The sequence below is a fragment of the Sebastes fasciatus genome, chromosome 15, assembly GCF_043250625.1.
Source record: "Sebastes fasciatus isolate fSebFas1 chromosome 15, fSebFas1.pri, whole genome shotgun sequence".
Classification (NCBI taxonomy): domain Eukaryota; kingdom Metazoa; phylum Chordata; class Actinopteri; order Perciformes; family Sebastidae; genus Sebastes; species Sebastes fasciatus.
Genome location: NC_133809.1, coordinates 15,673,915 through 15,698,903, shown reverse-complemented (window position 1 = coordinate 15,698,903; position 24,989 = coordinate 15,673,915). Strand labels below are relative to the sequence as shown.

The window sequence follows — 24,989 nt, the reverse complement described above, 5'->3', positions numbered from 1 at the left end:
AGTACATCTATTACCTCTATTAAACTTTACTTCCTTCACTAGAGTACAAATAACAATAGCAGAATGGAATAACACTCCAAGTTCTGCTTTCAAAGTGGTACTGGATCAGCAGCAAAATATATTTACTGTATATATAAGTATTGAAAGTACTCACAATGAAGGACGAACCTTGTTAGGAGTGGACATTATCAATATCTATCATGGTATGTCATTTTATATCATGATTATTGATATACCTATATTAGGGCTGGGTGATATGGCCAAAATCTTCTATCACGATATAGGTAATTTCATATCTTGATAACAATATATATCACATTATAGCATGTTTTCTGGCAATTCCATTAGTCTATATGCAATAACAACATGGTAAAGCCTATTTTGTGTACACTCCTGTGTGAATTCCATACTTGACAAATGAAAAGCAAAGATCCACAGTGATGGTTTAGTTCACCTTCATCCCTTTCTAACTCCTTTTTGAGGGTCAAATGTGCATTAGTGAGCTGGAATACCTCATCTGCTATACCACTATATTCTCATAACTGCACGCTAATGTTAGGAGAAGTACCTCTAACTTTACCTACTTCACTACTAGAGTAAAAATAACAATAGCAGAATGGAAAAGTACACCAAGTTCTGCTTTCAAAGTGGTACTGGATCAGCAGCAAAATATATTTACTGTATATATATATATATAAGTATTGAAAGTACTCACAATGAAGGATGAACCTTGTTAGGAGTGGACATTATCAATATCTATCATGGTATGTCATTTTATATCATGATTATTGATATACCTATATTAGGGCTGGGTGATATGGCCAAAATCTTCTATCACGATATAGGTAATTTCATATCTTGATAACAATATATATCACATTATAGCATGTTTTCTGGCAATTCCATTAGTCTATATGCAATAACAACATGGTAAAGCCTATTTTGTGTACACTCCTGTGTGAATTAAATACTTGACAAATGAAAAGTATTTTCTCATTTGAAGAACTTTAGTGCAATATGAGCATAACTGTTTAAGTGAAATTATAGAGCAAAAAGAAATGAGGCTTAGCCTATATTGCGATAGGAACCATATATCGATGGAAAATCAATTGAAAAAGTGTTTATTGATAAAGAAATCGGGTGAAAATCCAGTGTATTGTATCCCCCTCAAATACGTAGATAAACTTTTCCTACGATTTTGTTTTGTACCTCGCCCACATTGCTCAAACTCCACACCGTGTGACGCAAGCTTTTTATTATAAATCTGTGGTCCCAGTCCCAGCTGACATACAGTAACCCTGATGACATCACTATGACACCATCAGGGTTCCTTTTTCAGACTTTGGAAAACTCTTCCAGACATGACACACCAGGTTGAGTAATACCAACGTAGATATCGCGGGAGTGCCCCTTCTTTAAAAGGATAGCTACCACATTATTGTATAATGGTATGGCAAAATCTCTGATGGTAGAAACATTTTCTATGTGTTTATAGTGTTTGAAAGTATTAATGCTTTTCTGTATAATCACTATTTTAATAGCATAGTATGTCTAGGTGGTGCCCAATCCAGTTCCCTTTTTTATTCCCTTTTGGTTTGTTTAAAGAAGTGCATCGTTTTATGAATTAATCACGTTTTGAATGTAAAATCTGCAAAGTAACCAGCAACTACAGCTGTCAGGTACTGTTAATGCAGTATAGAGTATAAATGTATAGTTTCAGCATATATTTAGAAATGAAAGTACTTAAGTAAAGTACTGTGCTGAAGAACAGTATTCAAGTAAACCTAAGTTAATTTTACACTCCATCAGCCTAGAGTCTGCTTGATGTTTAACACGGTACAGTTCTTTCTCAAGACCTTGCATGCATGGGCTTTGCACCATATGTGTTCCTTTCCGGAGGGTCAAAAGGTCACTCCTCACTCCAGTGTGACAGAAGTTTAGCTGGACCTTCTCCCCTCCTGACTGTGTGGGTCTGTTTGGCAGGATGGCGCTGGACGGGATCCGGATGCCCGATGGCTGCTACGCCGACGGGACGTGGGAGCTGAAGATGCATGTCACCGACCTCAAAAGGGACGTGTCGCTGAGGGTAACTGGAGAAATCCACATCGGAGGAGTCATGCTCAAACTCGTGGAGAAATTAGGTACGTATGCATGCTGCGGTCACGCTGGGGGCAGAACAGTTCACAAAGCAGCTGATCGAAAGTATAATAAACAGGCTTGATCTTAGTCTTTATTGACTAATTTTGACACTATATAAATGACAGCAATTCACCAGGAGTCTGCAGATTTCAGATTTGCAATAGAGCGGATATGGTGAGCAGCACTGAAAGCCATTTCCTTTGACCTCTGACCCCGTACCATCCTGCCAAAGCAGGATTTCTGTATGTGTCAATGGCTGACTTGTGTTATCTGTTCATATTTGTTGGGCTATAAATACCTCTTTTTTTCAAAATAGTTACCATTCTGAGAAGTGAGATTCCAGTAAGTAAATACCACTCTTCTATGGTAGGCTACAAACTGTTTCTCAATACCCGCTAAAGTTAAAAAACAGACATCTTTGTCAAGTCTGGGAACTCTTTCTGCCAGAAACACTGAGACTTATTGTGCAGCAGACTATTTAATGAATATGGAGATTTAGCTATCTTTGACCTTTGTTGCATGACACCAGCTCAAACACTGGTTTGTGGACTTGCCTCTCAGGGGTTAATATTCCTCTTTGTTACCCAGCAGTGTATATGGGTCAGTAACCCAAGGTATAAAGAAACCATACACAGCTTCCCTCCCCCCGCTGTATCACACACTGTTCTGTAACTGCAAGTTACGCACTTGACAAGTTTGGGTGCAAGTAAGCATAAGAGTCCTCTGTTCCAGCCACTTGAACACCGCCCTGTTTCATATAGGCTGGAGAAAGTTCAGCGGCGGCAGTGCGATCTGGGGAGTGACAGTGTGTTGTGTTTTGATGGTGCTTGAGCGCTCGGCATTCCTGCAGCGCTCCAAGGTTTTATTCCCTGCCCGTGGTCCCATTTTTAGCTCTCCTGTTAGAGCTCCGCATAATTGAGGTCTTTGTTCTCTGTGGTCGTCTGTGCAGCTGAGCAGCATCTATGCTGGGCGAGTGCGGCGTCGCCGCCGCGCGTGGGATGACGTGAATTCATCGGTCCTCCCACCTCAGCTCCACTCAAGGCCTTATCCATTGTTTGAGTTGTGTTTGCGCTTTTTGTTAAGGTCTGGTTGAAGGGTATGACCTTTCTTGATGTGACACCTTCTCTGAGGTGTAGTGTGGGGAAAGTCAGTGGTGGCTGTTTGTTTCATAAAAGTTGGATAAATGAGGCATTAAAGTGTGTTAACTTTGTAATTTTATTGTTATAGAAATCAAATGTTGCTTTGTGTTTGGAATTGAATCAGTTGTATTACAGTTATATGGAGTTGACATGCGTCATTATGGTGTGATGGGAGTTTTCCTTTTGTTTTCCTCATTCCTAATTTCTGTTTTGCTTTTCTTAAGGATGTAGCTGTTTTGCTGCTGGCTTGTCCTTTTTTATCTGTTCAGGATTCCGGTGGTTTGTGATGTTGACGTCTGCAGTTGACAATAGTTTTGTTGACCATGGTTGGCTGTTGTTGCGTCAAAGTAAAATAACAGGACATGGGTGTGCATGGTTATTCCACTGTCTAATCAAACAAGTACTGTAATTTCAGCCTTGGTTACTATTCTTAAATCCCCTCCACTTTATTGTACTAATACCACCATTACTGCAGTTAAATTAGCTTACTGTAGTATACTTAAAGGTAATAGACGCTCTTACTGAGAAGCAGAACGGACATTAAGCTGCTCTGTGAGTGTTTGAGAGTGTATTTGTGTCTCTTAACTGGTGTGGGGACATTTCATTTGACTGCCATCTCCCTCCTACCCTCGGTCAACACGTTGTTTTCCGTTGTAATCATTAACCTGTCGACAACGTGGGTTTTTCCACATGGCCACACAGTGCAGGAAACTGTACACTATTCATGTGACGCACAATACTTTGTGTTTTGGAACAGGCAATGTCCAGTAGAGTCCAGAAAATATACGTTTTCTTAGTGATCATTTGGGACAGTTTAGACAAAACCCTCGCTTAAAATGTGTCCAAGTAAGAACATCTTAAATGCTTTTTCAGTGGAGAATTCCTGATAAAAACCAAACACCACGCTATGTATTAAAGTGTTAGCGTTACAATCTGAGGTGAGTGGAAACAATCTGTGCAAGATAATGAGATTAAACGTTATGAGATTAAAGAAAATGGGAGGCAAACTGTTCTCATGTGACACCCTTCAGGTCTTTCTTGTGTCAGTAAGCTGTCTCTATACCTCCCAGCTCTCACTGGTGACAGTGTTGCACAAGTCCTCACTGGACACCTCTGGAGTGCTGTCACATACCTTCTGCTGGATTAGCTGATAGCTTGGATCTGGTGGTTATACATAGACACTGTACATGTGCAAATGGACATGCACATATAAATGGCGCTGTGAGAGAAGACACGTAGATGCCACAGAGTTTTGGCAGGCGATGCGTCCGTCTCACATTGAAAGGACATCCTGGTGCAATGACGAATCTCTCTCTGTACTTCCCCGCTCTCTTTCTGTCCTTGGTCTCTGACACTCCAAATGAAGGACCTCTTGTGATTCAGTAATTGCTTTCCACATTTGTTGCTGCATGCTGGAGTTTTTTACCGCAGTCATTTGTAAATGCAAAAGCAGTACGTTTGTGTGAAAATGTCCCGTCAGCTGTCTTCTGTACGACGGCCTGTGTTCTCATTAGTAATATCTGTGCGCTTGTTTCCACACGTGAGCAGGGTTGTGAGGGTCGGTGGGTGTGTCTGTCGCCCACATGTATCCTGCATCCATCTTTCAACTCTTCCTGTCAGCTGCGGATCTTTCGTCCACATTGCGTGCACGCTCGAAATGGCCTTCGATAATGGATTAAATAGACAAATGCCAGGAAGGCACTTAGCTATTGATCACAGCGGCGAACGCTGCTTCCATTTCCCCCGCAGCCCTCCAAGAGAGCAGTATTTAAAGCCAGTTGATTCACCACCGCCTGGTCCCCCGCTTCTGTAATCCTTTCATCCCTCCTTGCTTACCATCACTGCTGCTTTCTCCGACTTTGTTGATGTTTTCCAAAAGTGGTGCCCTTCCTCTCTAAAAGCTAATATCGCCATTTAGAAGGGAAAACAAATATTGCACAAACAACATTAGCTGGCGGGAGATTTATTGGATTTGAAGGGTTTGTTCCCAAGTTACATTGCTTGTATGTCTGGTGAACTGTGGCTTACAGTAAGTGATCAGTGTTTCACACAAATGCATTGTTGTTTTGCACACGCTTGAGGTGGAAAGGCCAGCTTTTTTTTTTAGTAATAATGGTGTACTCCACGCCCCTGGAGTCAAGGCTTCATGGTATATGTCCACAGGGGTGTTTTTTTATTGCATTGGGCGCTTGATGGGCTGCCACGAGACACAAGGCACTAGGCACCCGATTGGACAAGGCTTTCCCTCGTGGACTGCTGCTCCCAGCTTTCAAACCGGAACCAACATGACAGCTTGTTTGGAAACTTTCTTGTCTTGTATTACGAAACTAGTTCACCGAAATGTGTTACTGAAAACATTTTATGGGAGAAATAAGCCATGCAGTTGCTAAATCTGTCTTTATTTTGGATCGACAACGGTTAGTTTAAAAGTTTCTGGGGAGTTTCCAGAGGCGGCGAGTCGTGCCGGACGCCCGTGATTTGCATAAAGTAGCTTAAACCTCAACTTTATGCAAATGAGGAGCGGCGAACGTGGCGCCCCCGTTTCTCGAATCGCACCGCCACGCCACCAGAGGCTGCTTACATAGACAATGAATGGGCTGCGTGGAAAGGACAGAGGCTGTTGACATGTAGCATAAGACTGTCAAGCGTATAGATAAGAATAGCACATTTTAGCTAATTGTGCAAAACCACTGAAAAGGCATGTCTTGGAATGAGCAGCATGAGTAGCAAGCAAACGTGAATGATTGGCTGGAGGTACCCTGGTAGTATTGGCTCTGCTTAGCCTCACAAAAGACAGCTGAGGGACTGGATGGAGGAGAAAATGGGAGGGAAAGGGAGAGGGGGGAGGGAGGTGTGTGGACTGAGCAAGGGCCTGAGCGTTCTCTCTCTCTGTCTCTCCTCGTTGTGACGTTAGCCACGCTGCTAGAATTCCATAAAAGTCTTCGATGGAGCAGGAAATGACCTCCAGTGTTTGGCATGTTGTTCTCTGGTCGCTGCCGTCATTGCTGGATTCTCCGCTGCCTGCTTCATCCACCTCCCCCCCCCCCTCTCTCCCTGTCAACTCCCTCTTTTCCTTTCTCTCTGCGTTCACCCTCCTTTCTCGCTCCCCCCTTCATCTAAATATATATATTTTTTTTAATTTTGTCTCACTTTTTTTTGGCAGCCATCGATCCGCTCCTCCAGCCACGTAGCAAGGCTTAATAACCAATAGAAATTGAAGTACACATTGTTCACTTTCTGGTGGTTTCTGGACCAGGTTCATGTACGCTGACTGTTCAGTGTTCCATAAATAGAAGTTGTGCAAACTAATTGGCCTAGTGTGACTCTTGATAGTTCATGTGGTTGTTTCCAGTGAGGGGCCGGCAGTTTTTTGGCCGCCGTACCACCAGCCAGCCAGCCGCAGAGAACTTTCCCTGCGTGTCAGTGAAAATGTGTGTTTTGTATTTGCGATGACCTACATATATTCCCATCGCGAGTGAATCGGGCGAATGTCATCCTCCCACATTCACTTCAATTTTTGTCAGAGCAAATCATGTGTGAAATGAATTTTGTAAGTAACAATAACTTACCCCAGATGCACCTCCTAACAAAACAGCAAGTTAAAGCTATAATGTTCAATTAGAAGTGATTTTCCTCTGAGCAGCTTTGGTTTTCAAGATAGTGCTGTCAGCTATTTGAGTTCTGTGTCCTTTTTTTTTTGTGATGCCAAGATGCTGACTGCTGGCGACCAAAGGGAGATGGCTTCGGTTTGACAATGGAGTGCAGGCTTTGTTAGGAAACAGACGCGATTTAACACAGGATGCTGAACTTCCTCTGGGCTTTTTTTATGCGCCTTCTCCCTTGTGCCTTCCTCGCATTCCCGCCTTCCTGTTCTCTCAGTGTCTATGGCAATTTTTGAAGGATATGATTCTGTTGGGCTGAGGGGAACGATGGGTCTTCAGTCCCTACAGAGAGAGAGAGATGAAGAGCTTAGATAGTTTAGTCATATCTGTCCCGATGATGGGAGAGCTGTGAACGTCTTTACATTCAATGTCGCACACCAGGAGAGTGATTTCTTTGATAGATGGTTATAACCACTTTCCCTCTCCTCGTATCGGCTTGCCATGACACACAGTTAAGATAGATCACGGTGTGTAATGAGACTCATTATTGTGACTGTGGAGCCATCTTAAATGTCTGGCATTATGAAGTGAGAAACGACCTGGCAGCCTGTGTGATCATCCAGCTCTCTAATCTCTCTGACAGGAAGTAGTTAGCCTAAGTAGCGGTCCTGCCCAGGCCAGAGCTTTCCTGTTTCAGCAGCAAGATGCTGCAGTGATTGTGCTGTTCTGCACTCAAGACTTGTGCTCACACATGGACACACTGGCCAGTATATTTACATATATAGAGTTAATTTTAGCAGCACACACAAACTAAAAATATTTTTAGAATATGTTCATTATTTCTTTCTATCAATATTCTGTTTGGCATCATAGACGGTGGATTGAATGAAAAATGCAGTCAGAATGTCACATGTGCCTCCATATGGACTAGATAAATTGTCCTTGGCTGATGCTTCAGTTCTATGATAGAGAATTTAAAGGAGACGGTGTCACGGAAAGAAACCAGCTGTTGTAGTAAATCTGTGCTATCCTACCAAGTTTCTGTTAAGACTGAAATAAACTTGACTTTGACAGCTTTCAGTTTCAATGTAGTCCCTCGATGAATGGTCATGTGGGAACAGTATCAGCTGCTTAACCCTTTGAACTCTGCAATTGAAGTGGTTCGCCAGTGCCTACATTGGTATTTTTGCGTATTGTGATGTCATTTCTTGGAGTATCTTCAAATTCACAAAATTCTTCATATCCCTAAAATCTGTATAACTTAAGCTAAAAGGTTATATAAGCCAATAAACCATAATAATTGACAAAAGTATTGAAATTGTGTCATAAATTAAAAAAAATATACATGTTTGTTAATAAAATGTTACAAAATAAACATAAAATAATTGATCCAAAAGATTTCTAAATGTAGAAACATGAACAAAACATTTTTCAACACTACATAAGTTATTGGAACTATGCACATTTTTTTGTTTTTTAGATCTGCTCATTAAAATGAGCATATCGTATAGTGCAAAAGCGTTTTAATAACATTCCGCATGTGACATAACTTAATGTCATCACGAGCGTACAACATGACGACGCTAAAGACAGAAGCCTTAGCTTTCTGCTGCAAAAAGAATGAATGCCCTAGCTATTATGTTTTTCATTTTAGATCGATCTCTCTGCGGGGAAATCTGGCGCCACCGCGTGTTGTCACCACGTTTTGTAATGCATGCAACGTAACGTAATGATGTCATAATGAGCGCACAATGTGACGACACGAAAGACTGAAGCCTTAGCTTTCTGCTGTAAAAAGAATGAATGCTCTAGCTATTATGGTTTTTAATTTAGATCTATTTAAACAGGATCATGCAAACAACGATCTGTCTGAGGTCCGTTTTTAAGGGGTTAATATCACCTGATGCATTATGCTGAACAGGTTAGTAAGGTATCTAGAAATTGTGGACACTTTACAAATTTGTATTTGAAAAGCTCAGCATGATCAACATTTTTTTTCTATTACTCTTTGTCAACTTTCATGGTGAGACTGCTTTGCTTGTTAGAGACGCTCTAATTAGTCATGTTTGGCATCTGAAACATGCAGTTGAACAAACTTTCATGGCTCCTCTGGGAATCTGAACTGTTGCTTTTTGTCCCTCTCCCCTTCCTGTAGTGGCAGGGCAGTAGATCCATTGGAAGGAAATGTTAGAGCAGCACATTGTTGTTGTAACACCACACACCTGTGAGCCACTGGAGTAAACTGATATGATGTTTTTGTCTAAGTTCTCAGCCCCCATTTCATTCATTTAAACCCGTTCCCGCCTCACAGTCTCTCTCTGTACTCTCCCTTTTACAGAGCGAGGTGTTCGTTTTCATAACCGAGGGAAGAGGCTTTATTAAGGCAGTTGTGACGGAGATAAAATTGTTTAAATGATTTCATTACAGCAAATTTTGATAATCGATTAATTGGTATATCTAATTTTTTAGGGGGGAAAAAAGTCAAAATTCTCTGATTCCAGCTTCTTAAATGTGAATATTTTCTGTATATTTTTACTCATCTATGTCATTAAACTGAATATCTTTGAGTTGTGGACAAAACAAGACATTTGAGGACGTCATCTTGGGCTTTGGGGAACACTGATCGTCATTTTTCACCATTTTCTGACATTTTATAAACCAAACAACTAATCGATTAATAATCTAGAAAATAACCAACAGATTAATCGCCGATAAAAATAATCGTCAGTTGCAGCCCTAAATTTATAATAAAAAGAAACAAGCAGAACATGTTCACAATTAAATAGCTGTAAATAGGAAAGTTTTTGTATTCGTACATGAAAGTGATTAATTGATTATCAGATTAGTTTGTTCATTTATTAACTGCTAATTGTTTCAGTGCTGCTGTAGATTGTCCAAATATTGAACCTGGAAGCAATTGTGCTCAGCAGCCTCAAGTGTAATTCTACCATGCAAGTTCTCCTCAGCTAGAAACTGGGGAGCAACTGAGCTTCCTGTTGAACTCCCAGTGGCAGAGCAGTGGGACGGCTTATCACCGTCCCGAGAGGACGTCTGGCAGGATGCATACATGCATAGAAGGACGGATGAATATTGCCTATCTGCTCCATTGATCTTAGTCCCAGAGTTTCTTTGTAATGTCATTACTCCACCGGGTCCCTGCACATTTAATTGTATAAAGCTGTGTCAGGGCGGAGGGGGAGTACCCCCACTGTTTTGCTGTGTTTGTATTATGACACAAATGGATACAAACTGTCTCTAAGGAGGTTTCCTCTAAAAGCCCTCCTGGCCTCTCCTAATGCATCAAAGCTTGTACTGTTGCACTCTCTTCTTACTCTAACAGGCTGGATGCTCCCAGATTTCCTGTTAAGATTTCACTCACTGTCTTTTACTGGTATAGGTTCTGCCTCCAGCTCTTCACCTGTAGACCTGAGTTCTAGCAAAGCAGGTTAATCTCATCCTCTAGAGCTGTTAGGTGAAGTGAGACCTGAACCATGACGCACCAAAGGTTGTGTTCTGTCCAATCTCAGATGTAAAGCCTGAGTGTTACCAGCGCTTGGCAGGGCTTCTCCTGAAGCATAGCCCTGGCTCATCCTATATTCTTTAGGCTATAGATAGAGGAGCGTGTTTTGGATTTGTGTGTGTGTGTTGTCAAATCAGAGAGCATTTTCTTCTCTGAAAAATAGAAGTTATCTAGATTTGGACTGTGTGTATCTGCGGTGAAGTCGAATCAATACCTGCCACAACGTCCTCTGACTCCTTTTAGGCCAGCCATGACCTTATAGGATCTCTCACTTAAGTGAGCTGTGTGTCCCTGACACCGGACACAACCTTGATGAACCTTTTGTTTCTAATTTCTGCAGCCTAAAATGCTTTAATGGGCAGCACTAAGTGTCTCTTTTGTCTAAATGCTTTGTCAGGTAAAGTTTGACAGCTTGAAAGGGTTCAGATGTGTTTTGCATATTTAATGCCAGTGATTAATGGCCTGTTGGATTGACTATTGGCAGGACGCTGAGCTGTTGTATAATAACTGACTGAAATAAGCTCAGCTAGCCTCGTTTAACTCAGGGTGTCGATGGAAAGCTCTTGAGCTTTAATGGTATTGGTTAGTGAATACCCCGAAGGACACAGCTGGAATAGATCAAATATGAATCAATGATTTCACCTTTACGGGTGTCAGGAAAAAATGATGTAGGACTGGGATTCAGTATCGACCGAAATAACCCAGTACCAAGTAGTATCGAAACTTCTCCACTCAAACGGTACCTGCAATTGATCCTTTTTGTGTCAAGATCTAGAAAAGAAAAGACTATTTGTATGGTTTTGCTTGCAGCCAATCACCACAAGCGTTCTTCGATTTAATGCGACGTGTGATTGTCCCACTGCACCTGCAGTTTCAACCCATACTGCCGGGATTGCCTGCCTGCACACAGCTCTGAACATGGAGATGTCTGAGCTGACGGCTAGCAGTTAACAGTGCTAACAGCGGCAACAGTGCTGTCAGGGCTAATCGGAGAACCAGAGGGTGGGTGTTACAAACACAGCTTCCATTCACATGATCGAATGAAGTAATCTGTTGGTATTGGTATTGGTATCACTTTAAGGGTACTAATATTGGTACTGGCATCGTCATTTTTGAAACAATACCCAGTCCTAGTTGCCAGTATTCCATGCTCTTGGTCGTGTACCAGATGGAACAGATGCATCGCAAGTATGACTTCTAGGTTTAGTTTATCTGTTGATCATTTGTCACAAGTCCAGAAACAAGTTTGTTTGCTCGTCCGCTGCCACTCCCGTCTCTGACATATAGTGATAATCTTCCGCTGTAATCCCATGTGACTCTATCTGTGTCTGCCGTACAGATATTGTCATCACCTGTCTCTATCGAACTTGTTGTACACATGTTGGGTATCTGATGTTGTTGATACTATCTAACACGACTGCACGAGGCGCAAGTGAGTGCCTAAAGGCCATTTACAGTTGATCTAATTTAAGGACAGTGCAGAACAGTTGCTTCCTGTATCTTTGCTTGTCAATACCGACCTTCACCCTGCCTCGGACGTGGAATATATTTAGAAAGAGATGGGCTTTCATGTTGTCGAGCGGGATAAACTGCATGTGTGTGCTAGAGAGAGAGAGAGAGAGAATAAGACAAACCTGCAGCTCTGTGTCTTTGTTGTGTATGAAAACAAGTTGTCGCCTCGCTCCACTGCCCCTGCGGCGTCAGCCAGGAGTCGCCAAGGAAACGGCATGACCAGCCTCACCCAGCTGTAATGTTTTTATCAGCTGGTGGCTGAAAATGACAAAGCCTTGCACTGCGTGGCCGTGGTTATCACTGATGGTTAACAGCTTGGCACTGACAGCTTATGAAAGACATTTTGCAAACGCAGTGGAAAAGTCCCGACCTGTAAGTGTGTCCGCTCTTAGATCACATCCATTAATGATGCTAGAGATGAGCCTGGATTTTTTGCTTTAGGTGTCAGCGGACTGTCACAGCTTTGCTGGTTGTAGCCAAATAAAGAGTAAATATGAACTGTGAAAATGTAGAAATTTTCTGATTCCAGCTTCTTAAATGTGAATATTTGGATATTCTATCTATATCTAAATCTGGATTCTTTACTCCTCTATGACAGTACACTGAATATCTTTGAGTTGATGACAAAACAAGACATTTGAGGACGTCATCTTGGGCTTTAGGAAACACTGATCGACATTTTTCACCATTTTCTGACATTTTATAGCTCAAACAACTTATCGATTATTTGAGAAAATAATCTACAGATTAATCAACAATGAAAATAATTGCTAGTTGCAGCCCTACACTTAACCATCTCTATGTTCTGATTTTATTGAAATGTCTTATACAGAACTGCCAACATCATGTCAATCAATCAAATATAATGTTGTTCAGCAACAGAAAAATGCAGAATAGCTTAAGAATAGCAGCTGAGAGTGTGTCAGCAACAAGTAGATGCATACTGTCTGTCTTAGACATAAAGGCAGTTTTTCAATTTTATGCGGAACTGCTATTTACATGTTTAGTATTCTTGGCATGCAAACTTTAATTTTGACTTTCCTCCTCCTCACGTTCGCTCGCTCTGTCTCATATTATTGCGTCCCCACATAGAGCTCCTCCCTTGTCCTCTGCTCATCCTCCTCATCTCTCCTTTTCTTACCCTTTCTCCTGTTCCTTCTCTCTCATCCTCTCCTCTGTCGTCCCGTCCCCTCCCCCTCACAGACTGGCCTCCATAAACATAGCTGCCTCCTAATGTAAACACCACAGATACTCGACTGAGTAGGAGGGATGGAGACAGCAAAGAGGAGTGATGGGGAGGAGGGACAATTCAGTTTTACTGTATTATTCCAATTAAAGCCTTGCAAACTGGGTACTTTTGTGCCTTCTATATTACGTTAAGTACAATTTCTGTTTGCGTTTTAGCTTAATTGCTTTTGTACAATATTCAGTATGTCTTCTCTTAAAGCAGTATTTCTCGCGGTTGTATCTGGTGCACAAAGCACAGGAAGTGGTCTTGTTTCGAGAGCTGCGGTGGCGGCGATGGTGGTGAATGAAAAGAACTCAGTTTGACAGAATTTATGGATTAATTTGGCTTGTTAAAGCACACACACGCACAAACACGCAGAGCTAATGTAGTTAATGGATGGATAAGAACGCCCTCTCTTCCACAGATCCCCAAACCAACGCACACACAATCTCAGTATCATCTTTCACATCCTGCAGAGGTCATAAAACATGGTTTTCCCATTCTGTTTCCCCTCCCCTTGTCTTTCAAGCCCTCCTTGTGCACACAGACACACACACACATATCACTCTACTGAGGGGCTGTGGGTCCACATTTAATGTACCCAATTACTTAGGCCCCCGCTCCTCTGGCTGCTGCATTACGTCAGACTTGGCAGGCTGTATTTTTAGCTTGGAGATGCCATTGGCCCTCTCTCCCTCCCTCTCTGTAGATTGAGTTACCACCTTGTTGCTGAAAGAACCCAATGGACGCCTACACGAGCCGCCCTCATCCAATCACAACACATCGAACCACTGCGTAATGACACAAGCGAGCAGAAGGAAAGGCTATGTCCGTTAAGGTTTTGGTGGTGGGCGGCGCTGGCGACAAGGAAACAGGGGCCATTGAGAGCGTGTTGAGGGTAACTGGGACCAGCCAGCATTCATGCCTTGCCACAGACTGTATGGTGGTCATGCATGCTGAGTATGAGGACATTTCTATAGAACGTGGACTGCGGTGGAGACCCTGAGTGCCAAATGTTAATGCTAGCTGTTCTGCATTGCTCCCAGACACCAGAAATTACAAGGTTGTGAGAGGAAAAACTGTGAGCAGAGTTATGAAAATACACTCGGCTCTATTTTAAATTTTCCTGTCCTCACTCCCTCTCATTATTCTCAGCCTTTAATAGTTGCCGTGCACTTAAGGGAGCAGTTTTTTCTCTGATGGTAGCAATGAAGTTGTGTTCTGCACAGCTGAGGCATCAGAGTGGAGCGATGACAGCTAGACCCCCATGCTGCCAGAGTAACTCACACTGGGTCTCAGGAAGAAAGCTTGGAATGTTTTCTCTCAAGTACCAAGTGTTTATCCCCGCAGTAAAGCGTCTAAAACCCAACAGCTTGACAAACAACTCCTCCCCAAATCAATTCACACAGGCCTGGGCCTTCACAATGACAATCTGCATTGAGATGCTGGTGGCCACTCTTCTTCTAAAACAGTCAGTGTAATCTCTTCCTCATCCCAGTTTGCTTTGCTCACATCACAGCAGTCTTGTTTCCTGGTTCTAAGCAGCCGATCTCACCCGCTAATCCCATTCATTCAGCAGGAGAGTGTCAACACTGCATATGGATGATGCCCCTATGTAAAGTTAAGGTCAGGGGAAACAATAGCAGCATGCAGGGAAACAGAGGGACACTCAAAGGTTTAGATTACAATGGCACCAAGCTGTTTGACAGATGGAGGTCAACGTTGTGCAACATTCAAGATCGCTCCCCCTGTCTTTTTAACATTATGACCGTATTCCTTTCAGTATGAGCAGAAGTAATGTGCATCAGTCAGTGTTGGATTATGATGGAAACAAATCCGAACCTCCGTGTCTCCTAACTGCTGTTTGCTCGGCATTTATCAGACAGTAATTTTAGTCCATCCATTAGTAGCTGTGTCCTTCCTCATGTAATACATAAATGTAATGTATTGATGCCACATTTAGAAAATGTGCTGCCAGCCTTGAATACAGAAGTAGATGCGTTTCTTAATGAGGCTCTCGGATGTTTTTAACCTCAGCAATGCTCAGCATTGATTTACTCTAAATGCAGTATATAGCTGCAATGATTAATTGATTAGTTGTCAACTGTTAAATTAATTGCCACCTATTTTGATAATCGATTAATTGGATTGAGTAATTTTTTTAAGAAAAATTCTCTGATTCCAGCTTCTTAAATGTGAATATTTTACTTCTCTATGACAGTAAACTGAATATCTTTTCTATTTGAGGACGTCATCTTGGGCTTTGGGAAATACTGATCGACATTTTTCACCATTTTCTAAGTAGTACTAAGGTAGTTGACATAATAAATTGAAGTATTATTGAGAGATACAGTATGGCAGAGAAGTACTCACTATTAGAGTTGGCACATTAAAACAAGACCTTGCCTAAACTCTTATAGTGGCTAACCTAGTGTTATGATAATACACAGTATGTATACTATTCTATTCTTGCCATTCTTGCTGCTGTAGATGACAACCTTTTAATCTAAATCTGTGTGTATATATATACCTTTGAACCCTCTTGCTGACACAGCAGTGTATAAGTTGAAACAGCTCAGATAGACTGTGTTGATTAAAGGATGACGGAGCAAACGGATGCCTGTGTCTGGACACAGTGACTCTGAGAGGAGAGAGACAGACCCAGAGTGAGAGAGAGGATAGACTGGAGAAGCGATGAAGGGGTATGTGGGCGGAGGAAATGAGACACCGCTTTGGGAAGTGCCTTCCTGGACTAATGCCGGAGTAATGACATCACTTCTCTGGGGGGGGACATCTGAAAGTATAATAGGCTAAAAACTAAAGGCGTACTCACTCCATCTCAACTCTCATAGTCTGCTAAGGCGTTTACGCTTGAACAGAAAACAACATATGCGCAGTATGGGGTTACATAAACAGTTGGATGGATATTTTTTACACTCGAAGAGAAGTCTTTTTGAAAGTATCCCATTAAGTATGTTGTATGTATGTATCCCTTTTCCACTTTTACCTTTCGCTTTGATTGGCAGCTCAAACACAAGTTAAGCCCATCAACAGTGCTGCTCGTATAGAAAACCGAGCAAGGTGATCTGCAGAAACAGCTGCTCTGAGTTCCCTTAAATCCCAGCGGTTTTCACCTTCCCCTTGAAGTCAGACACACACACACACAGTCCACAGGTCGGTCCCCATTGTTGCCGAGCCCCTGCGGAGCGAAAGCCTGGGAGCTATGAGGGGTTTTGGGTGGCTTGTGTCTGCTTTTAAGAGGGATCACATTGTGACTTTTGAACAAAGAGGGAGGTATGAACCCGATATCCCCAAAGTGTCACACAAACAGCCGCGTCTTTCACATCTCCTCCCTCTCACTTTGACATCACCGCCCCCCCCCCGTGCAAATCTTTCCTGTGCCTCCTTCAACCTCAAATGTGACCCTCTGCCCTAGAGGGACATATATGGTGTGCTCAGGTCAGGTCAGTACAGTGTGATGGATACAGACTGAACGCTCTAGTTACACTTTCCATTTGTCAAAAATATCTTCACCTTGCTGTCAATAGATAGTTTTTCACTACTAGGAAAAAATAGTGATGAAGTCATGGAGACATGTTAAATAAACACTTGTGCTTTAGCAAAGAGAATGCTAATAAAAAATACATCTACTCAGTCTTTTGCTGTGTTTTCTTTTGCATCTGTTCAGTTATTACCAAAACTCATCCACTCTACTCCTTTTTTTTTCTCTTCCCCTCCATAGATGTGAAGAAGGACTGGTCAGACCATGCTCTGTGGTGGGAGAAGAAGAAGACATGGCTGCTGAAAACCCACTGGACGCTGGACAAGTACGGCATCCAGGCCGACGCCAGGCTGCTCTTCACGCCGCAGCACAAGCTGCTGCGCCTCCAGCTGCCCAACATGAAGCACATGAAGGTCAAGGTCAACTTCTCGGACCGCGTCTTCAAGGCCGTGTCCGACATCTGCAAAACTTTCAGTAAGTGGAACGACTCGACTCATTTACAGGACAGCTGGAAGAGCGATGCTCGTAATTTTAGTCGAGATGTGGAAAACAGTCGTGAGGCAAATGTGAGATGAGGTGTGACGAAGAGTTAAGGGAAGAAGTTGGCCCTCCTGAAGGTACCCACCCTGCGCAACCAAAAAAGATCTCCCTGTAAGACTGTTTTTGAGAAGGCTCTGGAAATGTTCTACATCAAACATAGCTAATCATGTCCTTCCTCTCACTTTGTTTTTATCCCTGGCAATTTGTTGTGTTTATTAAACACACTCTGAGCTCTGCATGCCGGAGTCGCGTCTCCTGACTGGTAGTTACTCACTGTTAGTTCAGGAGTCGTGTCATTGGAACCTGGGCTCCATCGGTCTCACAGTAATGTTTAGTAAACAGAGATTATCAATCTGTCTCAGGCTTATAACACAGGCACACACCAAAGCATACTCGTGCTCACATGACTGGCCTACAATCTCTTCTACTAATATCATGTCCAAATTTAACTGTCCCCCATGGTGGAAGTAGTACCCAAGGGTCACACACACACACACACTATCGATATCTACCATCACTGGCACCACAACGTCAGAGGTCACACACTGGACCCCAGTGACCTCTAACCTGCTAACGCCCACTTTTCCTTAGCTCAGACTTCACCCCTTGCCCCTGCCTCCCAGTCACTGTCTCCAGTAGTCTGTAGTCTGTCACAGGCAGGGTCATTGAACACCTGTTGTGTCTTTGTCACTGGACTGTGTTCAGCAGGCAGGATCAGGGGCTCCAGTGGCAGCTCTCCTGTTTTTATTGGCCTCTACAGGTAGCACTAGACCTTGTTTTTCAGAAGTCTACTGGGTCAGACGCAGTGCTATGAAATGAAAAGAACAAATAACACATTTTATTTAGTGTAAATATACAAAGAGGCTGTTTTTGAAAGCAGAGGTGGGGGGAGAAACGGGCCTAGTTAGGAATGTGTGCTGCTTCTGTAATAAGTCTTATTTCAGTTGTATTTGTGTCACTGTGCATTATTATTTGCAAAAAGCAGATCTTAAAGGGACTCAATGTAAGAATCAGAAATTGCTTGTTAACAGTGACACCTGTGGCGTGATTGACAGGGATCATGTTGATTTAACGTTAGCATCATTAGCCAGCTAAAACCACAATATCACCACATATTTCACATGCTTTGCAGTAATGTTAGCTGACCAAACAAAGGTCCCTCCATGAATCGAAGGCTCGGCCGATGTTGATCCTAGTGTTAACTTTTCCTGCTTTAGACTCCCAACCGTGGTCAGAAGGCACAGGGGAGACACTGTAGTTTTGGTCTCTTGAGCCGGAGTCGATAACGTTACTCGCTCCGGAGTTAACTCCTGTCACTCCCGCAACTTCCTTGTACATTCACTTGATATTCTCAAAGCTAATCTACCTCTCTTCTGCTCCACTGCTCGCTCATTTTCTCACACACTCGCCGCTTCTCTCTCTCTCTCTTGCTTCACCACTCACTTCCCACATGAACACACACAATCTACGCACTGACTCTGCTATTCTCCAAAATGACCTACGCCACTCCCACAACACTAGTTTTCCTCCAACGTCGTCACATTCCCGTTTTGCAAAACAGGCTTCACTAGATATAACTTTTTTTTTTTTGTGCTTCCGTGGAGTTTGTGTTGGAGTCTGAGTTCTGGTGGAGGCTGGTTGTTTTTAACATTAGGGGACGCCATTTCTAACCGAACGTTAGCTATGGTTGCACACTGATGGCCCTGAGGCAGAGCTGAAAAGAGAAGGCACTCACGAGTGCTTATGATGTCACATCCTTTGGATTTTCCTGGAAAAACCAGCCCGCATTCTTCACATTAAAAACAGTCCACAGTCTGATAGAGGAAACCCAGAAGATTGCAGAGGGTCTAATTTTTTAGGTTAGGTTACAAACTGTTCACACATTGGCAATAAAAAAGGATTAAATTGTACATACAGTCCCTTTTTTAAGCTAACGGACAGTTGGAAAGTTCTTAACTGTAACTCTGAGTATGACAGCTGACTGAGCTGACTTACAGCTGGTCCGGCCCGGAAGCATTTAATTTTTTGTTGTCCGGGCAACTTTTCAGTTTTACAATTTCCTGTGCAAATTTTCTGCTGACTCCCTGTGAGCTGCACAGCATAGAAAATCAGATGGGACAGGAAGAGACGAGGCCTGTCCAACTGGCCTTCGCTCCAGACAGCAGAAAGGGAGGGGCGAGAGATACTGGAAGATAAAAAACAGAGAGAGAAAGTCGGTGGAGGTTTGTTCTGTTTTCAGCGATGTGCAACTCACCTTTGGCCCCAGTTCCTTTTTCCCATACTCATTTATTTGGAGTTTTTTTGCTGTAGCATGTCCGGTCAGATGGCCACACAGAAGCTATTTCCTGTTCCAAAACAAGTCCAGTCCTCAGTATAGTATTTGACTGTTTTTATCCCCACCCCCTCTGTAGTTTATTTTTATTATTACGCTCTACAGTTTAAGAACGATATTATGCTGACAACCTTCTGTCTGTTTCTTCCTTATATTAACATTGTCTGCGATTCAGTCTCTTTAGCACAACTCAAACTCTGACAGCGAGTGTCCCATACAGTGGAAAACCATAGAAAATCAACGTAACACTCCAAGTTAACAGTATATAACCAATTATCACCGCTGTGCTTCTCCCATGTCCATGGCAGCTGTGTCCTGACACAGACACAGTCCATCTGGGCCGGCTGGGAACCGAGTGGACCCAGCAATAGGTTGATATAGAGAACAACATGGAATTCACTCAGTTTCACTCCTGTTTTGACCTCTGATTACATTTGGCAGCTCTCACATCCTGTGCTGTACTACTCTCTTGATAATGAAGCAAATGCATTAGGGATTTTCCACTTTTAGTTGCAAGACAACATTTTTGAACTCTTAAGAGAGACTGTGCTTTTTGAAGTCTTAATGTCTCAGCTGTAGTGTTTGTTGTGTTACAGTGCCAGCTGAAACTGGGCTGTAGGGCCACGACAAGTGATTATTTTCCTTTATTAATTAAGCTATTGATTATGTTTTATAGGGCTGCCCCCTCTTAGTCAATTAGTCGACTAATCAGACGTTTTGGTGTTAGTCTATTAAGATTTCTTTGGTTGATTGGTCATTTTTTTATGATTTTGTTTCAGGTTGAATGACTTATTTCCAAGAAACTTATGAGCACATCTCTGGTAAACACAAGATTGAAAGTGGTGCTTTTGTGTGACTCTTTGTCGAGAAACTCCGTTTCACATATCTTTCGATTTAATCGATTAGTTGATTTAATCGACACAATCATCTTTTAGTTGACTAAGAATTTCTTTGGTCGAGGGCAGCCCTATTTTTTTCAATAGAAAATAGTGGAAAATGTCTGTTAAAACTTTCTGGAGCCCAAGCTGACATCTTTAAATGACTTGTTTTTTTCCAACTAACAGTTGAAAACCCAAAGATATTCAGTGTACAATGATATAAAACAGATATTTGGCATTTTTTTGTAATAGATTATCAAAAATAAACAACTATTAACTAATTGACTAAGTATTTCAGCTCTAAAATCTGTATGAAATGCAAAAAGTCAGGTCTGTATTTGAGGGAGAAAATGAATGGCACTGAACTGGCTCCTCTGGCGTCTGTAAAGGTTAATTTGCCCAGTGAACAGTCACAGTCAGACATGAGCTTGTCCCGTCTAGACAACCTGGGTCACTTCCAGCACATTAAATACTTTCGTACACCTCGTCCCTCTGACAGGATTCTCTTTTACTCTTCCTGCGAGCCAGCACACAAAATGTACTCTTCACAACTGACTAGCACATGACGGTGGTGGACCAGGGGGCCTGAGGTAGCACAAAAAAATGAGGCTGCTTCTCTCAGCAAAGCACCACTTCAGGATAACAAGAGTCAGGCTGCTCCACTTAAGCGCTGTGGGTTTTCTTAGTAAGCATTCCTCCTTTTGCTACCATGTGTGGGAAAAGGAGTAGCAATACTGTAACTTTTGGCATTTGTCAGCACTGAGATGTTACAATGAGTCAAATAAATGAGATAAGGGCTGACCAGGATTCAGGAAAGGTAAATAATTGAGATAATATATGTCAAAATCGCGAGACACAAAGAACACAAAGAACACAAGAGGATGAAGAAGGATGTTGACCGTTGAGAGGGCGTATTGCAGTGAAGTGTTTGGTCTTTGTCCTCCGGAGAGCTTTTCAGATTTGTGTGGGACTGTTGCTTCACAGTTTTGGTCCAGCAGATTTATGGCACATCAACCTGTGGTCTGCTTGACTGACCCGAGAACTGTTGTCATAACACAGGAGGAGTGCGGTTTGGCCTCGGCTCCAACTCCTAAATTAAAGTGCATTATTATCCTTTTTGAGTGTCATTTTAGCACCTTTTTAGCCGCCTGTCTGATAGATGAAGGGAACCTTTGACACTAAGCAGCTGAGGTCAATTAATGCCTTTTTTTCCCTTTAAGTTAGAGCAAAAAAATATAGCAAAAGTGATCTATTTGTGTGCCTCATATGATGACACTGAGTCACTTTAAAAGCCAAAAATCTAACTTCACTATACTTGACATCAGCTAAATTCTCAAAACATGTATACCACCATGTATATTCCAAAAAAAATCTTAGTCGACTAACACTCATACTATTTTGTCGACTAATCGATTATAGAGCTGAACATTTAATCAATATTTGATCAAAATCACAATATGGCCTACTGCAATTTTCACATCGCAGGAGGCGCAATGTTTGTTAAAGGCAAAATCTGTGTTAAAATATCATTTTCAGTTAATTGCTGTCATGCTGCAGAGATGTCCTGCGTACACATCATTTTCTACAGACTTGTTTTTCAATGAATGAGAATAACGACGTAAAAATGATTTATACCCTCTAATATCGCAAATCATATTGAAATTGCAATATCACTCAAAATAATCGCAATTAGATATTTTTTCAAAATCGTGCAGCCCTAATCGGTTAGTTGATTTAATCGACAGATCTGGGAAACTGAGTTTCTCCACAAAGAATCGCACAAAAGCACCACTTTAAATCTCGTGTTTACCAGAGATGTGATCAGAAGTTTCTTGGAAATAAGTCATTCAGCATGAAAGAGATCTAAGACGGGGGGGCAGCGAGTTATCTTTTACCCCTCGTTTTATTTAGTCTGGACAAACGATTTATTGCTCTTGAGTATTGATCAGCCAGCCTTGCATCCCAGTGAGTGCCTCTTCATAACATTAGGAGGGATGCTGGGGGGGATACAGAAGGTCAAATCGCACCTCTTTAATTTCTTTTGTCCATGTAGGGTCTCAAACAGTTTGTACGGTAAACTTCAGTGCTGTAAAATTAGACTGTGTGACGGTGTTTGTGATTCTTCTGCGGCTGGCCTTACTCACTGCAGTGAATCATGTGTTCCAAGGAGTAGATCTTGCAGGTCCAGCTGGCTCTCAGTCAACCCCCCCTCGCCTCTGGCTCTAGGCCTGCTTACTGTCACATGTCTGCAGGATGGAAGATTGGGGTCTTATTGTCCAAGGTGTCATTTCTGCTAATGGAAATCCACCAAGCTTTTGTAAGCACTCTAGCCATCACTCACCCTTCTTCCACCTCCTCCTCCTTCTCCTCCTGACACCGGCCACAAGTATGTGGTGAGCGTAGGAGCAGTCTTTCCCACCAGATCATGATTCTTAAATTATCACTATAAACATACAATTCAACACTCAACTGAGTATGTCAGCAGAAACTGACTGTAATGCTTCCCCGTCTGAAAAATACTAGTGGAGCGTTTTTGTATTTTCCCCCTTAGTCTAACTTGGTCATCTTTATCTCTGTGTCTGATGGTATTCATACTTTAGCTGACATGAAACCTCCATCATAGCGACTACACCTCTACTCCCTTCATGGGAATGATACAAAAAATGCATATCTGTCAATTTCTTTACCCCTCCCACCCATTTCCCACCTCTCTTGTTTCCAGGCAATTCAGTGGAGACACCTAAAATATTACTTTTACAGGCATAGTTTGAACTCTGATAATGGATCCTAAACCTGTCACAGAAAACAGATTTTTACCACGATTGTAGGGGTGGGAAAAAAATGTATACAGCATAGTATTGCAATATTTTGCGTGGCAACATTGTATCTATACACGGACGTCAAGTATCTATCTTTTATTAGATATTATTAGAACTATCCACCTAACTATTACTAAACAACTCGGCCGCTATTCTGTCTTCTCGATGTTGTAGCAGGCTTAGTCTTAAAGCCAGATTGATATTTCACGAGGAAAAACCGGCATGGCTATTTTCAAAGGGGTCCTTTGACCTCTGACCTCAAGATATGTGAATGAAAACTCTGAAATGAACAGAGTGAAAACTGTATCTTATTAGATAAAACTGATGTTGACAAACTGCATAATTTGCAGTTGAAAAAAGGTAATATAACGCATAGGGCTGTCCCAAATACAGTTTTTTGGACTTCGAAGCTTCGGTGAGATATATTCGAAGGTATTCGAGTGCCACTGCCGCACTACTGTACACACACTCACCTCTACACACAAGAAACAGCGATATCCGTCTGAGAATAACTAATAATAATCAATGTTAGATATGAATAATGAAGAATCTTGTGGGGTTATTCCTTATTTCATGGGCTATTTGGGAATTTATACTTTATTATTACATACTTATATATATTTTTAAAAAACGAAGCATTCGAATACTGATGTGGAGTTCGATTACCATGGCAAAGGTCGAAGCTTGGAAGCATTCGGGTCAGCCCTAATATCGCAGTATATCTTATCGCAATATGTTTAAAATCACAATATGATTGTATTGTGACTTAAGTATCATCATCGTATCGTGGGGCCTCTGGTTATTCCCACCCCTTCACGACTGGTAAAAAGGTAATGATTTGATGACTATTTTGTGACCAAAATCTTTGGAGCCATACTTTGATCTATAGAGGATTATAATATGTTAGGAATAGAGTTGTTCCGATACCGACACCAGTATCGGAAATGTGTTCGATACTGTCCAAAACTCGGTATCTGTTATCGGCGAGTACGCCAGTCTATGCACTCATAATGCATCCATAATTTACCTAACCAGAAAAAAATCAACTTGTTTAACCCAAAATCAAAACAGTAGCCTTCACTGTGCTGTCGCCCTGGATGTAACGTGGCTGCCACTGGCAACTACTGTCCACTATCATACATACTACTGACCATGTAGCAAACAGCTATTAAATAATAATAATAATAACTTTATATATATATATATATATATATATATATAGTTATATATTTTTATCACGCCGTATTGGATCGGTACTCCGTATTGGCCGGTACCGCAAGTTCAGGTACCGGAATCGGTATCGGGGCGGAAAAAATGGTATTTGAACATCTCTAGTCAGGAAGCAACAGTTCCATGGAAATAAAAGATGAATGTTAGTTACGTCAGACGTTTTATTGCGTATCAGATTGCTTAGTAGATATTTCCCCTATAGATAAATTCCTTGGTGTTGGTGACAGTGAGGTCATAAGAATGAACATGGAAAGTGACATCGTAGTAAAACGCCACATGCCTCTGCAATGCCTCACCAAGAGACGCAGTCCTACCTACGTACGCACAGTTTGACACACACTTTACTGTGTGTGTGTTGGCCTCCTCGCACAGCTCAGTGGGGCTAAAGCTCGGCAGCACGCCTGCAACTCACATGGCTGTATAAGGGCACAGGGATTGCGCTTCACCGCCGCAGCAGCAGAGCGAGAACGAAGGAGGAGGGAGGCAGATAGAAAGAGAGAGAGAGAGAGAGAGAGAGAGGTTGAGCTCCCATCTGGTAGTTCTTAAAA

The 24,989-nt window shown here is 42.1% G+C and overlaps 1 protein-coding gene across 4 annotated transcripts in view; it reads left to right on the top strand.

Moving 5' to 3' along the window:
• The window catches only part of fermt2 (FERM domain containing kindlin 2), a 48,424-nt gene that overhangs the window by 1,007 nt on the left and 22,428 nt on the right, over window positions 1-24,989 (top strand). For all 4 annotated transcript variants that reach the window (XM_074661330.1, XM_074661329.1, XM_074661328.1 and 1 more), the window contains exons 2-3: window positions 1,984-2,141; window positions 16,883-17,116. In XM_074661330.1, coding sequence (XP_074517431.1) covers window positions 1,985-2,141; window positions 16,883-17,116 — 391 coding nt within the window. In that variant the 5' untranslated portion in view covers window position 1,984. The remainder of the gene's footprint in view (window positions 1-1,983; window positions 2,142-16,882; window positions 17,117-24,989) is intronic.